General features: G+C 40.6%; 1 protein-coding gene, 2 long non-coding RNA genes and 1 other non-coding gene across 4 annotated transcripts; 2 read left to right on the top strand and 2 right to left on the bottom strand.

Annotated features, from left to right (window-relative positions):
• Positions 1-6,119: 6,119 nt before the first annotated feature.
• LOC149704020 (uncharacterized) lies at positions 6,120-7,991 on the top strand. The gene is made up of 2 exons (XR_016381936.1): positions 6,120-6,395; positions 6,710-7,991. It is a non-coding gene; the product is annotated as an uncharacterized LOC149704020 (long non-coding RNA).
• An 819-nt stretch (positions 7,992-8,810) lies between these two features.
• LOC149704019 (uncharacterized) lies at positions 8,811-10,207 on the bottom strand. Its single transcript, XM_089867183.1, has 3 exons — positions 10,180-10,207; positions 9,430-9,979; positions 8,811-9,270 (listed from the first exon to the last, which is right to left on the bottom strand). The coding sequence occupies exons 1-3, from the start codon at positions 10,205-10,207 to the stop codon at positions 8,811-8,813; spliced, it is 1,038 nt and encodes a 345-aa protein (XP_089723309.1).
• Positions 10,208-13,884: 3,677 nt separating this feature from the next.
• TRNAD-GUC (transfer RNA aspartic acid (anticodon GUC)) lies at positions 13,885-13,954 on the bottom strand. Its single transcript has one exon. It is a non-coding gene; the product is annotated as a tRNA-Asp (tRNA).
• Positions 13,955-15,666: 1,712 nt separating this feature from the next.
• Positions 15,667-16,269, top strand: LOC149704017 (uncharacterized). The gene is made up of 2 exons (XR_016381935.1): positions 15,667-15,948; positions 16,019-16,269. It is a non-coding gene; the product is annotated as an uncharacterized LOC149704017 (long non-coding RNA).
• The last annotated feature ends 2,013 nt before the right edge of the window (positions 16,270-18,282 follow it).

The following is an 18,282-nucleotide window of genomic DNA, read 5'->3' as shown; positions in this document are numbered from 1 at the left end:
CCCCACAACACCTCTCTTGGGGGAGCTTGAACAACCAACCTTTCGGTTAACAGCTGAACGCGCTAACCATTGCGCCACGGAAGCCCAAAAATTAGATGTTCGTCAGGTGTGTTGGAAAAACAATGACTTTTTACGTTACATCTGAGACCTCACAATACCGCTCCCGGATGGGCTCGAACCAACAACCTTTCGGTTTAATGTAACGTAAAAAGTCAGAGTTTTCCACAATACCTGACGACCATTTAATATTTGGGCTTCCGTTGCGCAATGGTTAGCGCGTTCGGCTGTTAACCGAAAGGTTGGGGGTTCGAGCCCACCCGGGAGAGGTGTTGTGGGGTCTCAGATGTAGCGTAAAAAGCCAAGGTTTTTCCACAATACCTGACGACCTTTTAATTTTTGGGCTTCGGTGGCGCAATGGTAAGCACGTTCGGCTGTTACCAATAGGTTGGTGGTTCGATCCCACCCGGGAGCGGTGTTATGGGATCTCAAATGAAACGTAAAAAGTCAGAGTTTTCCACAATACCTGACGACCATTTAATTTTTGGGCTTCCGTGGCGCAATGGTTAGCGCGTGCGGCTGTTAACCGAAAAGTTGGGGATTCGAGCCCACCCGGGAGAGGTGTTGTGGGGTCTCAGATGTAGCGTAAAAAGTCAAAACTTTTAAACAATACGTGACAAACATATAATTTCTGAGCTTCCGTGGCTCAATGGTAGCGCTTTCGGCTCTTAACCAATAGGTAACCACAACACCTCTCCCGGGTGGGCTCGAACCACCAACCTTTCGGTTAACAGCTGAACGCGCTAACCATTGCGCCACGGAAGACCAAAAATTAAACGTCCGTCAGGTATTGTGGAAAAACTCTGACTTTTTACGTTACATTTGAGATCCCATAACACCGCTCCCGGGTTGGCTCGAACCACCAACCTATTGGTTAACAGCCGAACGCGCTAACCATTGAGCCACGGAAGCTCAGAAATTAAATGTTTGTCACATATTGTGGAAAAGTTTTGACTTTTTACGCTACATCTGAGACCCCACAACACCTCTACCGGGTGGGCTTGTTGCGCGAAAAGTTTAGTCACTCGTAATGGGAGAGCTTAAATCGCTTTCGAACCCGACTGAAAAAGTCCGAAAGTTTTTAGATGGAACTTTGAAGAATGTTCGTTCGACACGCGCGGATTTAAAACGAGGATAACATAACCAAGAAACGACTTTAGTTAGGAAAACAAAAACAATGTCTTTAATAATATTTAAAGGTATCGAATTCAGAGTACAATTTAGATATTTATCCATAAAGCGGACGCGCAGACGGATCCCTAACTTATTAGGCTGAATAAAATATTGTTAAAAGTCTGAGTTACAATTTAGATATTTATCCATAAAGCGGACGCGCAGACGAATCCCTAACTTATTAGGCTGAATAAAATATTGTTAAAAGTCTGAGTTACAATTTAGATATTTATCCATAAAGCGGACGCGCAGACGAATCCCTAACTTATTAGGCTGAATAAAATATTGACTAAAATTTTAAGATAATCGTTTCAAGAGGTAAACAATTAAGAGTTCAAAGATCAAATTTATGATTGGCCAGATAACGATAAAAAATGTTTCCAAAAGGATCGACATGAATATTTTTTAGTTATACAGTATTTTAAACAGGGTCGTATACAAGTTTAATTTAAAAAAAGAGAACTAGATTTTTTTTTGTTTTAACATAAGCTCCCCCCCTTAAACATTTAATGTTCAAGAAAGATTTTTAAACCGATAGGCTTATTCGTTTTCTCTAGATTTTAGATTAGGGGGAGGTTTAAAACTATATGCTTTTTCGCGACATGCAATTTCTTTTCGAAGGAAAGTTAACAAATCCTCAACTTTGTAAGATATGCTATCATATTTTCTATTAAATTCAATATTTAATTCTAACGGAAGCATTTTGGTTAAAACATGACATAAAAGAATACTGTATGAGTCAGAGAATACACCTAAAGACTGCAAACTTCTTATTTGCACTTCGCAAGTAGAGTACAATTGCTTTAAGGCCTCAATGTCACTCGACCTTGTAACAGGATTTAAATTAGTCAAAATATTCATGTGCATACTAGCAATTTGTTCAGTGTCCCCAAAACGTTCTTTTATAAGGGTGATAGCATAATCATAATTTGAATCAGTAGCTGCTAATCCCTTTATAGCCATAGCGGCTTCTCCCTCTAAATAAGACTTCAAATAATTAAACTTATCCGACTTCCTGAGATCAGTCCTGTCATGGACGCCGTTACAAAATTGTGTCCAGAAGTTGAGCCAGTTAGATATTTCCCCATTGAAACGTTGCATTTCCCACTTTGGAAGTCTCACATAAAGTTCTCGCGAGGCCGACACACCTCCCGCACTTCCAGCTTGCGAACGGTTTTCATCTTGTGGGTTAGGATGAAGCGAGAGTCCATCCATCGATGGGAGTCCTGGGTTGATCATCGTCGATGACATGGATCCAGGTGGATTTTCTCGTAGATTTTGAACTAAGGAAGTTCCTTGTTGTTTAAGACGATCGTGTAGACGCTGGGCAGCTCCACGAACCTCGATGATTTCGTCATTGTACTTAATACAGGTCTCGAACTCCCTTTCCTCTTCTTCAGGGTTATCGATAAGACGCTCCACGATAGCGTTTAGTAAGTTCAGTTTCTCCTCCTTATCGTTGAGAAGTAGGATGCCATTTTGAAGGTGATCGAGACAAGGGTTTCCATCATCTATTTCTTTCTGAAGCGCAGAAATAGTCTTGGTAACTGAAGCTCGCAATGGCTTACGTTTTCTTATTGTTTTTGCAAGTTCTCTGGCGACAAAGTCCGGATCTTGTAGTTGTTGTAGACCCTCCATAGTATTAAAGTTAAATCGGCGTGTCCTCCCGGGTTTCGGCACCAAAATGTTGCGCGAAAAGTTTAGTCACTCGTAATGGGAGAGCTTAAATCGCTTTCGAACCCGACTGAAAAAGTCCGAAAGTTTTTAGATGGAACTTTGAAGAATGTTCGTTCGACACGCGCGGATTTAAAACGAGGATAACATAACCAAGAAACGACTTTAGTTAGGAAAACAAAAACAATGTCTTTAATAATATTTAAAGGTATCGAATTCAGAGTACAATTTAGATATTTATCCATAAAGCGGACGCGCAGACGGATCCCTAACTTATTAGGCTGAATAAAATATTGTTAAAAGTCTGAGTTACAATTTAGATATTTATCCATAAAGCGGACGCGCAGACGAATCCCTAACTTATTAGGCTGAATAAAATATTGACTAAAATTTTAAGATAATCGTTTCAAGAGGTAAACAATTAAGAGTTCAAAGATCAAATTTATGATTGGCCAGATAACGATAAAAAATGTTTCCAAAAGGATCGACATGAATATTTTTTAGTTATACAGTATTTTAAACAGGGTCGTATACAAGTTTAATTTAAAAAAAGAGAACTAGTTTTTTTTTGTTTTAACAGGGCTCGAACCACCAACCTTTCGGTTAACAGCCGAACGCGCTAACCATTGCGCCAAGGAAGCCCAAAAAATAAATGTTCGTCAGGTATTGTGGAAAAACTCTGACTTTCTACGTTACATTTGAGATCCCATAACACCGCTCCCGGGTGGGCTCGAACAACCAACCTATTGGTTAACAGCCGAACGCGCTAACCATTGAGCCACGGAAGCTCAGAAATTTAATGGTTGTCAGGTATTGTGGAAAAGTTATGACTTTTCACGCTACATCTGAGACCCCACAACACCTCACCCGGGTGGGCTCGAACCACCAACCTTTCGGTTAACAGCTGAACGCGCTAACCATTGCGCCACCGAAGCCCAAAAATTAAAGGCTCGGCAGGTATTGTGGAAAAACTTTTCTTTTTACGTAACCTTTGAGACTACACAACACCGCTCCCGGGTGGGCTCGAACCACCAACCTTTCGGTTAACAGCCGAACGCGCTAACCTTTGCGCCACAGAAGCCCAAAAATTAAATGGTCGTCAGGTATTGTGGAAAAACTCTGACTTTTTACGTTACATTTGAGATCCCACAACACCTCTCCCGGGTGGAATGGAACCACCAACCTTTCGGTTAACAGATGAACGCGATAACCATTGCGCCACGGAAGCACTCGTTTAGCCAACCCACCCTGTCGCACTCGTTTAGCTAACCCACCCTGTCGCACTCGTTTAGCTAACCCACCCTGTCGCACTCGTTTAGCTAACCCACCCTGTCGCACTCGTTTAGCTAACCCACCCTGTCGCACTCGTTTAGCTAACCCACCCTCTCGCACTCCCTTAGCTAACCCACCCTGTCGCACTCGTTTAGCTAACCCACCCTGTCACACTCGTTTAGCTAACACACCCTGTCGCACTCGTTTAGCTAACCCAACCTGTCGCACTCGTTTAGCTAACCCACCCTGTCGCACTCGTTTAGCTAACCCACCCTGTCGCACTCGTTTAGCTAACCCACCCTTTCGCACTCGTTTAGCTAACCCACCCTGTCGCACTCGTTTAGCTAACCCACCCTGTCGCACTCGTTTAGCTAACCCACCCTTTCGCACTCGTTTAGCTAACCCACCCTGTCGCACTCGTTTAGCTAACCCACCCTGCCGCAATCGTTTAGCTAACCCACCCTGTCGCACTCGTTTACCCTCTGGTTCTACAAGAGATACAGGGATACCCTTTGAGTGTGTTATAGTCCAATTTGTCCGCCCATCCAACCATACTATAAACTTAGGGCTACGACAAGCATGGGCCGAGTAATTTAGCGAAATGTTCAAAAACATGCCATAACTCAGGTTCTACTAGAGATACGGGGATGTCCTTTGAGTATGTTATAGTCCAATTTGTTCCCCATCCAATGATACTAAAAACTTAGGGCGACGAAAAACTGGAGCCAAGTTATTAAGGAAAACGGTCAACTTAGTTTATCGTCTCACTTATTGTTATTATTTTAGCTATGATTTTTAACACTGCCCTTTGAAGGCCCATTACTCTTGTTCTATTAGAGATACGGGGATCTCCTTTGAATATGTTATAGCCCTTTTCGCTCCCCATACAATGGCTCTTTAAACTTGAGGCTACGTCAATGTCTTCGTCAACTTTTGTTAGTGTCTCACTTATTGTTATTAGGTTACTTTTCATTTTTAACAATAAATTTGGAGGCTCGTAACTCTAGTTTTACTAGAGATACGGGGATGTCCTTTGAGTATGTTATAGTCCAACTTGTCCCCCATCCAACCATACTAAAAACTTAGGGCTACGACAAACTATACAAACAAGGGATCAGAGGAACTGCAAGTGCGTGGCTAAAAAGCTACCTAGAAAATTGACAATGCTACACTAGAGTGGGAAGGGATTTATCTGCGCCAAGTCAATTAATGTCTGGAGTTCCGCAGGGCTCTATAATATCACCACTCTTATTTAATCTATTTATAAATGACCTCATAAAACAGGCACCGTCTGGTTACATGTTCATGTACGCAGATGACGCGCTCCTTTTATATAAATCGGCAAACCCAATAAATGCAATAGATCAATCAAACCACTACCTAGATAAGATATTGAAGTGGATCACAGATAATGGGCTTCTCCTTAATACAAAAAAGACGGAATGCATAATATTCCATAATTCTAGGAGAGCGATAGCTCTCTTAGATAAGACCTCATACCGACTTTAATGTATAAGGATGGTTTTTTGATTGGTTATAACTTTTTTTGTATCGTATTAACTGCTTTGAAAAAAATCCACAGAACTACAATTCGGGCCCTCAATATGTGGTTAAAATTTCAAGAAGATCCACCCATTAGTTTATTGTATAAAAAATAAAGTTGCTAAGGGTGGTTTTCATTTCCATAAAATTAATCAGCCCTTTTGGTGAAAAAGTTAAATTTTCCCATAGAAATAACATGGAGTTTTTTTCAAATTTAGCCATTTTGTCGCCACCCTTTTGAAATGAAATATTCGTTTGTTACGTTTGGGAACGGTTTTATATCAAAATTTAAACCTTTTTCTAGGACCATTTTTAAGGTTTTTGAGAAAAATTAATTTTAAGTATGTTTAATTTTAAATTTTAAAAACTACCCCAATCTGCGATATTTTAGCATGGATACGCTGTTTTATTGGTAATTATCAGCGCGACCAATATTGGCCTTTTTTTACGTATAGTTGCGTCATAATAATCCGATTGTTTTTTCTTAATGCCTTTTGGTTGAAATGGCCTATCGATAGTGAGATAAGACTGCTTTAATATTGCCGCCGTGACAAATTACCCCGTTTGTGGCCGCCATTTTTTTAAGGGGAAAAAAATTTGAGAGTGGGTCCTTTTTCGTTGCCATTTTCATATTTTTTGAGGATTTGCTCATGGATGGATTTTAAATATAATATAAAGTAGGTTTCAAGCTTTAATATAAGCCTAATTTCATAATTTTCCACCTTTTTATTGTCCCACAATCTATTTCTAAACTTGGCACTTTCTTTAAGGCGGTGAAATTGCGCTAAGCCTTGGCTTACCTTTAATTTTTGCCATTTATAAAAATGTTTACCTCTTGTTGTTACTTCGCCTTCTCGTATCGTCGTGTTTTTAAAGTTTAGACTTTGAAAGTAGTGCTTAGTTTTCTTAAATATTACTTAATTGTATAAAATTTCATTATTATAATTGCCTAAAACGTCCGTATTAACGAATTCAATGTTTTTTGTTGAAGGGACGCGCCTTGCATTTGAATTTCGTTCCCTCGAAACTACCCCCTTTAAGAGACCGGCCGCCGGAGGCTTTTTCTTTAAAGCCCTCTCGGTCGCTCGTTCAGCCCTGAAAACAGCTGTAGTGACTCTGTTTGAGTCTGTTATTTACCAAAAATGTATGCGGTCAGTGTGTTGTTTTTGCATTTTAATGCTTCTAATCGTGGTGCACGTCGAGGTTTACGAATCCAACGTGTGTTGCGTAATGAAAATCAAGGGTGGATACTATATGATCTAATGATCTATGCTTTAAAAGGAATTTGACGGCGACAGTCATGCAAAAACGGTATTAGGCCTTGCCAAAAGTTGACTAAGCTGCTATAGTGAGCCTTCGTCAGTCAATGATATAAGAAATTGACCCTCGGATATCCTCTGACTAGGAGATGGTTATAAAGTTACTAACTCTCGATTTTGGAGGTAGATACTGTCTAGTGACACTTAAAGTAACGACTTAATCTTATAAACAGACTAACATCATAAGCCCATATCGTAAATTCACCGATGTTCATTTCTAAGCTTACTTGAAATACCAATACCAATTTTTTTAACTCAATGAATCTTGAATATCAACATCAAAAATTATCTTCTGAAAGAGATATCTACTTATATTCCATTCAAATTTCTCGCAACATTTCAAATTAACGAATAGAAATGTGCAAATGAAGTTCTAACTGATTAATTGGGCAAATTGCTATATTGGTCACCATTACCGATCACAGATAGATTTGCGCCCTTCAGTAGTGTTTATTATGCTTGTGAAATGGTAAGCGAAATCTGTGATTAAAGTTTAAAATAGACATGAGCAAAAAGTGCTTCAAGTCATATCAACTCGATTACCGGATATCTAAATTTGACTAAAATTAACCAAATATTCTATTCATGGTTAAAAATCTTGTTTGAAGCAGCAAGCCATCTAATCCTTATTTACCTTCTTTTGAAAAAATAATAGGTTGATACCTCTTTCTGTAGATTATTCATTGATATTTCAGTTTCATTGAGTTTAAAAAAAATTAGTTCCACCATTGGTTAATTTTCAATATTGACCAATCAATAATCACAAATTTTAATAACTAAATTACAAAGACCAGTTCAAAACCATATTAGTTTTGAAACGATTAAATTATAATTTTAAACATATATACTAGTTAATTCCTCGTAGGTAATTAGTTTATTTCCTTAGTGAAATTAATGCTGAATATTATATACACAAAGTAAATAATAAATTAACTTCTAAAATTTAAATGTAAAGTGTGTGCATTATTTCCCAATTAATAAAAGATATCCACCTATTTTCATTCAAATTAATTACTAATTTTTGGATAATGGAGAGAAAATGTCGAGCTCTAATAGCGATATAGCTAAAATCAATCCCACTGGCTATTTATAATACAATATAACCTTTGCCCTATGTTTACTGTTTTGAATTTTATTTGTAAAATTTAAAACATAAAATAGTATTACAATTTTTTTAATTAAATAATTATTAATAAATTTCAATAAAATAAATACTGGTTAAATACATAACACTACTTTTTATTAAGTTTCTGAAATTATCAGAGCTAAATATCAAAGACACATATTTAATTGCTCTCATTTCGACACAACTGCAACCGTATAGATTCATTCATTTAATAACATTTCTCATTTCTAATTATTTAAATTCAAAGGGCTGTATTAACTTTTAAAGGTGAAAACCCAGCTGACTTAGAAGTAAAAAAATACCAGGCTGCCAGGCTGTCTCTTTACACAACAGAGTTGGCCATTCTCGCTTATGAGAAATGAATCCTTGTCATATGCATCTCTGGACTATAATAATAATAATAATGTTTATTGACGGGTAAAAAGAAAGCCAGAGGCTTATTGTGGCCCGACTCAGTTACAAACAAATTGAAAAAAAAAGTAATAAAAATAATAAATACATAAGAACGGAACAATGAGGTGAACAAAAGAAATAATAATAATAATAAAAAAAAACAAATAAATTAAAAAACAAAACAAGTGTCGAACAACAGAACAGAGTGAAAAATAAATAAAAAACCAAAACACAAAAAAATACAATGATGCGACTCAGTGGACGAATTTGTCCAACCGGGCCTTGAACGCTTGTACGGACGAGTTCCGCTTCACCTCACTAGGGAGACCATTCCACGAGTTAATTACCCGTTGCGTGAAAAAGACACGCCGAGGTAGGGACGTACAGCGGAACTTGGAAAGAGTGGGCGCTCTCCTCCCAGTCCAGCGAACGGTAAAGAACGCATTGGCATCCACGTCGTAGTGGCCATGGACCAATTTGAAGGTTTCCACCAAATCCTGACGCAGCCGCCTATCAGCTAGGGACATAAGGCCCAGCCGTCTGAGGCGCTCCGGATAGGGCAAAGTTCGTAGGCCAGAAACAAGTTTTGTGGCCCTGCGCTGGACCCGTTCAACATTTTCAATGTCCCTGACGAGGTGGGGAGACCATATGCTTGAACAGTAGTCAAGATGAGGGCGGATGTAAGTTTTATATAGGACGCCGAATGACCTGACGCTAAAATGCGAAAAGGAGCGTTTTAAAATGTAAAGAGCACGGGAGCCACGGGCCGCCGCTACCCTACTATGGGTATCCCCCAGCATACCACCAGCCAACATAACCCCGAGGTCCCTCACAACAGACTGAGCCGCAATTGGCCTACCCGCCAAACGTTACTGAAAGCGAGGGTTATTTTTTCCGCAATGCAGGACCACGGATTTGGTGGGGTTGAAACTCATGCCGTTCGAGCTGGCCCACACCTCGAGAGCATCCACGTCCCGCTGCAGTGCGAGAGAGTCAGCAGTCGTGCGAATGCCGCGTCCAACCTTGGAATCGTCCGCAAACAGGCTCACAAACGAGTGTCGGATAGCACGCGGGAGGTCGTTGATGTAAACAATAAAGAGCGTGGGCCCCAGTACCGAACCCTGAGGCACACCACTGGCCACTTCACACCACGAGGAGTAAACACCCCGAAGAGCCACGCGCTGAAGCCGATGGCGGAGAAAGGCCGCAATCCAGGTCACAAGCGTGAAGGGCACGCCAAGCCATTCTAGTTTCCGAAGCAACAACGAATGCGGGACCGTGTCAAAAGCTTTGCGCAAATCAAGGTAGATTAAGTCGACCGAGGCTCCCGAATCGAGGCAACGGGAGGCGTTCTCAAGGGTGCTCAACAAGTTTGTGAAACACGACCGTTTCATCAAAAAACCAGGAGCTCCAGGACTCCCAACTGAATCAGGGTGGGAAATAGGGATTTTTTTAAAACTAGACATTGGGCCAGCGACCCCCTGCCCAGGAATAAATGAACTGGTCCATGACCATTGACCAGGGCGCGGCGTCTGCTAAACTAAAGAAGTGGGTAATTAAAATAGTTGAGATAATGTCTGGACCCTGGTTACCCTAGAATTTCCTTAGTGGTCCTGTGCTCACCCTTCGATTTAATTTTTAAACTGGTCATTTTCCCTGTGCCACCGCGTTATTTGCAACGCTGAACTGAAGATTTCTTTTGACCGGACCATAGCCTACTCAATCACGCGCAACACGTCGCAAGCTGCTTGCGCTATAGCGCGAGTCAGGGTGGGAAATAAGGATTTTTTTAAACTGGACATTAGGCCAGAGACCCTCCTGACTTGGAATAAATAAACTGGTCCGTGACAATTGGCCAGAGCACGTCGTCTGCTAAGCTAAGGAAGTGGATAATTAAAATATTAGAATTTTAATGTGTGGACTCTGGTTACCCTTGAATTTTTTAGTAGTCTCGTGGACCACTGACCCCCCTCCGATTTAATTTTTGAACTGTACCAGGCAATTTTTAAACTCGTCATTTGCCCTGTGTTACCGCCTCATTTCCCACGCTGGCGCGAGTTGCTTTGCGTTGTCGAGTGCGTGATGGAGCGGGCTATGCCTGGAGTCCCAACCCCCGTTACTTACTACCAAAATACCCACTAGCATAGCCCACTCGATCACGCTCTCTTTTCCCCGGCTACATATTTTGAAGAGGGCACTTTTTAGGCGTATTTATTAACAATCTTGGATCACTTTTGTGGACTTTTAGGGTAGCCCTTATAAACTGAGTCGGCATTGCCCTGACTATTTTGTGTTTAAGGTTTTTAAGCTTAATATCAAACAGACGTTAGTTAATGCTACAAAAAAAGTTCGAAATTGATAATCTCGAAAATGCACTAATTTTAACTGTGCAGTTAAAATTAGTGCATTTTTGAAAATTTTGCACTATTAACCCTTGAACAGGAAAATTCCGACATTTGATTGATTTCGGAAAAATATTACTTTTTCCCCACAGAGCCTAAAACCAAACCTAAATCTCCCACGATGTGGGAAATTACCCACACATTGGCAACACTACTTTAAAAACTTAAAATAAGCACACTTTCGAGACATGTTCTGAACAAATTAGTGCTTAACCCTCTAATAGTACGACCACGGAGAATTGATGTAAACTGTAGTTGAAATATATTCATGTGCGACCTGCGGCACTGAATGGTCTCTAACCATTGTTTGAAACTAGAGAGAGAAATAGTGATCAGCATTAATCATGTCCTGAGCTATGAGAATGAACAGTATGACTGTTGACTGAAGTACACTAGACATTACATCATTTTGCATAACCACGAGTAAAAATCTAACTGTCCCTACTTAATTTTCCGCCATTGTTTTAAAACGTATCCACTGCGAAGCATACCGGGCACAAATGAGGGAACCTTTTAAAACTCAATGTCATACACGTACTCTCTCAAAAGTAATTAATGTAATGATAAAATGTTTTGGGGGAATGGAATTGTGCCCGAAAACCCGAGATAAGTAAATTTTTGAAATTGATTACCTGTAAAATAAGTTATTTCAACGGAAAACGGTAATGGAACGTTGTTTTTTCTTAAGCATGCCTTTAAGTTTCAATTAAAAAGAAAAATTAATATCTGATTCTTCAGACAAGTGATAACCTCAGTCTTATCGATACTTTTTAGGACTTGATTCTAATCAAGACATTTTTGATTAATAGGGGTACAGATGTCAGTAGGGTACTAAATGGTATCGAACTTAATAAGGAAAAAATTAAAATAGTAGATAAATACAAATATCTAGGCCTATACTTTGATAAAGACCTATCCACAGCGCAACGGAAGCTCAAAAATTAAATGGTCTTCAGGTATAGTGGAGAAATTATGACTTTTCACGTTACTTATAAAACTTAACACCAACGTTCCCGGGTGGGCTTGAGCCACCAACCTTTCGGATAACAGCAGAACGCGCTAACCACAGCACCACGCAGGCCCAAAAATTAAATGGTCGTCAGGTATTGTCGAAAAACTTTTATATTTTGGGATTACATCTGACACCTCACAACACCGCTCCCGGGTGGGCTTGAACCACCAACCTATTGGTTAACAGCCGAACGCGCTAACCATTGAGCCACGGAAGCTCAGAAATTAAATGGTTGTCAGGTATTGTGAGCATATAAATTATCTTTGCAAAAAATTATCTAACACATCCTATCTTATCAAACAAGGTAGTATGTTATTCCCAAGATGTATTCTATTCGAACTATACTATAGTATGTTCTATTCCTTATTGATATACGGCTTGGTCGCGTGGGGTAATACCTCTCAACACAACTTAAACAGAATCAATATCCTGCAAAAAAGAGTTCTCAGAAGTATTTATAACGTGAACTGGTTATCACATACAAAATATTATATGCAAAAAGTAAAACGTTAGACATATTTCAAATTATAAAGTATAATAATCTAATATTTATTCATAAAAATATTAATGGTGTACATAAACTATTTAATACAACATCCTCTAACATATTAACAAGAACAAACAATATTTTAGAATGCCCCCAATGCAAAACTTCAAAAAAGCTAAACTCAATCTTTTATGTAGGAGTAAAACTATACAACCAAATTTATTTACTTATATGTGATACCAAATCCTTTGCTTTAGTTAAAAAAAAACTTAAAGTTCATATATTTAATGGCAGTGTGTAATCATCTTTGATCTATTTGTTTATTTATTTTTTTATTTATATATTTATTTATTCCTGATTTTGATTGTTTTATTTAAAGAAAAACAATAACTCTTTTATATTTTATATTAAACGAAGTAAAAAAGTCATGCTTTACAAAAGATATTAAACTATATTCATGTATTTGCAAAACTTTATTTAAATTTTAATTTATATTTTTTTATGGTTATTCTCTTTTAATGCTCTTTATCTAATTTTGTTGTCCAATTGACGTTAATCTTAAGAAATTTAAGGAGGGCAATAAGTCGCTTGAAGACTTGGTCCCTCCTCATGAGCTTTTGTACTAAACTATGCCAAATAAACTTTGAAACTTTGAAGTTATGACTTTTCACGCTTCATCTGAGACCCCACAACACCTCTCCCGGGTGGGCTCGAACCCCCAACCTTTCGGTTAACAGCCGAACGCGCTAACCATTGCGCCAAGGAAGCCCAAAAAATAAATGGTCGTCAGGTATTGGGGAAAAACTTTTCTTTTTACGTAACATTTGAGACTACACAACACCGCTCCCGGGTGGGCTCGAACCACCAACCTTTCGGTTAACAGCCGAACGCGCTAACCATTGCGAAGGAAGCCCAAAAATTAAATGGTCGTCAGGTATTGCGGAAAAACTCTGACTTTTTACGTTACATTTGAGATCCCATAACACCGCTCCCGGGTGGGCTCGAACCACCAACCTATTGGTTAACAGCCGAACGCGCTAACCATTGAGCCACGGAAGCTCAGAAAATAAATGTTCGTCAGGTATTGTGGAAAAACACTGACTTTTCACGCTACATCTGAGACCCCACAACACCTCTCCCGGGTGGGCTCGAACCACCAACCTTTCGGTTAACAGCCGAACGCGCTAACCATTGCGCCAAGGAAGCCCAAAAAATAAATGTTCGTCAGGTATTGTGGAAAAACTCTGACTTTCTACGTTACATTTGAGATCCCATAACACCGCTCCCGGGTGGGCTCGAACAACCAACCTATTGGTTAACAGCCGAACGCGCTAACCATTGAGCCACGGAAGCTCAGAAATTTAATGGTTGTCAGGTATTGTGGAAAAGTTATGACTTTTCACGCTACATCTGAGACCCCACAACACCTCACCCGGGTGGGCTCGAACCACCAACCTTTCGGTTGACAGCTGAACGCGCTAACCATTGCGCCACCGAAGCCCAAAAATTAAATGCTCGGCAGGTATTGTGGAAAAACTTTTCTTTTTACGTAACCTTTGAGACTACACAACACCGCTCCCGGGTGGGCTCGAACCACCAACCTTTCGGTTAACAGCCGAACGCGCTAACCTTTGCGCCACAGAAGCCCAAAAATTAAATGGTCGTCAGGTATTGTGGAAAAACTCTGACTTTTTACGTTACATTTGAGATCCCGTAACACCGCTCCCGGGTGTGCTCGAACAACCAACCTTTCGGTTAACAGCCGAACGCGCTAACCTTTGCGCCACGGAAGCCCAAAAATTAAATGGTCGTCAGGTATTGTGGAAAAACTCTGACTTTTTACGTTACATTTGAGACCCCACAACACCTCTCCCGGGTGGAATGGAACCACCAACCTTTCGGTTAACAGCTGAACGCGCTAACCATAGCGCAACGGAAGCTCAAAAATTAAATGGTCTTCAGGTATAGTGGAGAAACTATGACTTTTTACGTTACTTATAAAACTTAACACCAACGTTCCCGGGTGGGCTTGAGCCACCAACCTTTCGGATAACATCCGAACGCGCTAACCATTGCACCACGCAGGCCCAAAAATTAAATGGTCGTCAGGTATTGTGGAAAAACTTTTATATTTTGGGTTACACCTGACACCTCACAACACCGCTCCCTAGTGGGCTTGAACCACCAACCTTTCGGCTAACAGATGAACGCGATAACCATTGCGCCACGGAAGCACTCGTTTAGCCAATCCACCCTGTCGCACTCGTTTAGCTAACCCACCCTGTCGCACTCGTTTAGCTAACCCACCCTGTCGCACTCGTTTAGCTAACCCACCCTCTCGCACTCGTTTAGCTAACCCACCCTGTCGCACTCGTTTAGCTAACCCACCCTGTCGCACTCGTTTAGCTAACACACCCTGTCGCACTCGTTTAGCTAACCCAACCTGTCGCACTCGTTTAGCTAATCCACCCTGTCGCACTCGTTTAGCTAACCCACCCTGTCGCACTCGTTTAGCTAACCCACCCTTTCGCACTCGTTTAGCTAACCCACCCTGTCGCACTCGTTTAGCTAACCCACCCTGCCGCAATCGTTTAGCTAACCCACCCTGTCGCACTCGTTTAGCTAACCCACCCTGTCGCACTCGTTTAGCTAACAAACCCTGTCGCACTCGTTTACCCTCTGGTTCTACAAGAGATACAGGGATACCCTTTGAGTGTGTTATAGTCCAATTTGTCCGCCCCTCCAACCATACTATAAACTTAGGGCTACGACAAGCATGGGCCGAGTAATTTAGCGAAATGTTCAAAAACATGCCATAACTCAGGTTTTACTAGAGATACGGGGATGTCCTTTGAGTATGTTATAGTCCAATTTGTTCCCCATCCAATGATACTAAAAACTTAGGGCGACGAGAAACTGGAGCCAAGTAATTAAGGAAAACGGTCAACTTAGTTTATCGTCTCACTTATTGTTATTATTTTAGCTATGATTTTTAACACTGCCCTTTGAAGGCCCATAACTCTTGTTCTATTAGAGATACGGGGATATCCTTTGAATATGTTAAAGCCCTTTTCGCTCCCCATACAAGGGTTCTTTAAACTTGAGGCTACGTCAATGTCTTCGTCAACTTTTGTTAGTGTCTCACTTATTGTTATTAGGTTACTTTTCATTTTTAACAATAAATTTGGAGGCTCGTAACTCTAGTTTTACCAGGGGTAAATAACGAAAGGAGTTAGAGACGCTAGCTTCCGTAGTGTAGAATACAGTGGGACCTTGAAACGTCATAGAATTTGTAACTAACGTAGTGCCATCTTTGGAACTGTATTGTAAATAAGACCAGAACCTTAAAAGTTTTGCCTTAAAATCTCGCACCGCAAGGTATTCTGGGTAAAGTAAAATGGCGGGTGTCGATGTTGTGAAGTCGTCTCATAAATCAACCCAATATAGTTATTATATTCAATCGCGAGTAAACAGCGATTTAAAGAAGAAAGGTTAGTCAACAATTTGCAATTTGAAGCCGGGGAAATCCTCAAAATGTGTTCAAACTTGTTTTGCCGTAAGTGCGCGGTTACAGAGTCGGCCCAGTGAGCTAAGGCTTAGTGATTTTTCCGAGTCAGTGCCAGTGGGAACTGTGGGATCAGGATCATCGACTGTATCTGTGACTAAAGAAATTAAAACAACTAAAACTGTATTGAAGGATGCAAAAACGACTTTAATTCCATTTCATTATCGAAAAAGGAATTTACCAACTTTAAGATTGCATGTTTCTAATTCAAGTGCACCTTAATGAATAAACTTTACTCTAAGCCTAATTGTCACTTAGTCGTAAGCAGACGAACACTAGCAGACGAAAGTAGCAGACGAAAACTAGCAGACAGGAGGAAATCGATATCCCAGCATGACTTTCGAAACTTTGCTGCCACGCTATTGGTTGGAAAATATCATACTTATTTTGAATTATAGACGGCGCGACCGAGGCGTTTTCTCTTTTCTGTGTCTACGTTTGAAAGTCCCACTGTATTCTACACTACGGAAGCTAGCGTCTCTAACTCCTTTCGTTATTTACCCCTGGTTTTACTAGAGATACGGGGATGTCCTTTGAGTATGTTATAGTCCAACTTGTCCCCCATCCAATCATACTAAAAACTTAGGGCTACGACAAACTATACAAACAAGGGATCAGAGGAACTGCAAGTGCGTGGCTAAAAAGCTACCTAGAAAATTGACAATGCTACACTAGAGTGGGAAGGGATTTATCTGCGCCAAGTCAATTAATGTCTGGAGTTCCGCAGGGCTCTATAATATCACCACTCTCATAAAACAGGCACCGTCTGGTTACATGTTCATGTACGCAGATGACGCGCTCCTTTTATATAAATCGGCAAACCCAATAAATGCAATAGATCAATCAAACCACTACCTAGATAAGATATTTAAGTGGATCACAGATAATGGGCTTCTCCTTAATACAAAAAAGACGGAATGCATAATATTCCATAATAGGGGTACAGATGTCAGTAGGGTACTAAATGGTATCGAATTTAATAAGGAAAAAATTAAAATAGTAGATAAATACAAATATCTAGGCCTATACTTTGATAAAGACCTATCCACAGCGCAACGGAAGCTCAAAAATTAAATGGTCTTCAGGTATAGTGGAGAAATTATGACTTTTCACGTTACTTATAAAACTTAACACCAACGTTCCCGGGTGGGCTTGAGCCACCAACCTTTCGGATAACAGCAGAACGCGCTAACCATTGCACCACGCAGGCCCAAAAATTAAATGGTCGTCAGGTATTGTCGAAAAACTTTTATATTTTGGGTTACATCTGACACCTCAAAACACCGCTCCCGGGTGGGCTTGAACCACCAACCTATTGGTTAACAGCCGAACGCGCTTACCATTGCGCCACGGAAGCCCAAAAATTAAATGGTCGTCAGGTATTGTGGAAAAACTTTGGCTTTTTACGTTACATTTGAGATCTCGCAACACCGCTCCCGGGTGGGCTCGAACAACCAACCTATTGGTTAACAGCCGAACGCGATAACCATTGCGCCACGGAAGCCAAAAATTAAATGGTCGTCAGGTATTGTGGAAAAACTTTGGCTTTTTACGTTACATTTGAAATCCCTTAACACCGCTCCCGGGTGGGCTCGAACCACCAACCTATTGGTTAACAGCCGAACGCGCTAACCATTGAGCCACGGAAGCTCAGAAATTAAATGTTTGTCACGTATTGTGGAAAAGTTTTGACTTTTTACGCTACACCTGAGACCCCACAACACCTCTCCCGGGTGGGCTCGAACCACCAACCTTTCGGTTAACAGCTGAACGCGCTAACCATTGCGCCACGGAAGCCCAAAAATTAAATGTTCGTCAGGTATTGTGGAAAAACTCTGACTTTCTACGTTACATTTGAGATCCCATAACACCGCTCCCGGGTGGGCTCGAACAACCAACCTATTGGTTAACAGCCGAACGCGCTAACCATTGAGCCACGGAACTCAGAAATTAAATGGTTGTCAGGTATTGTGGAAAAGTTATGACTTTTCACGCTACATCTGAGACCCCACAACACCTCTCCCGGGTGGGCTCGAACCACCAACCTTTCGGTTAACAGCTGAACGCGCTAACCATTGCGCCACGGAAGACCAAAAATTAAACGTTCGTCAGGTATTGTGGAAAAACTCTGACTTTTTACGTTACATTTGAGATCCCATAACATCGCTCCCGGGTGGGCTCGAACCACCAACCTATTGGTTAACAGCCGAACGCGCTAACCATTGAGCCACGGAAGCTCAGAAATTAAATGTTTGTCACG

The sequence above is a fragment of the Phalangium opilio genome, unplaced genomic scaffold (assembly GCF_054372755.1).
Source record: "Phalangium opilio isolate 3A_F unplaced genomic scaffold, DU_Popi_V2 ptg000017l_1, whole genome shotgun sequence".
NCBI lineage: Eukaryota > Metazoa > Arthropoda > Arachnida > Opiliones > Phalangiidae > Phalangium > Phalangium opilio.
Note: the sequence above shows the minus strand (reverse complement) of the source record. Positions and strands in the feature narration are given on the sequence as shown.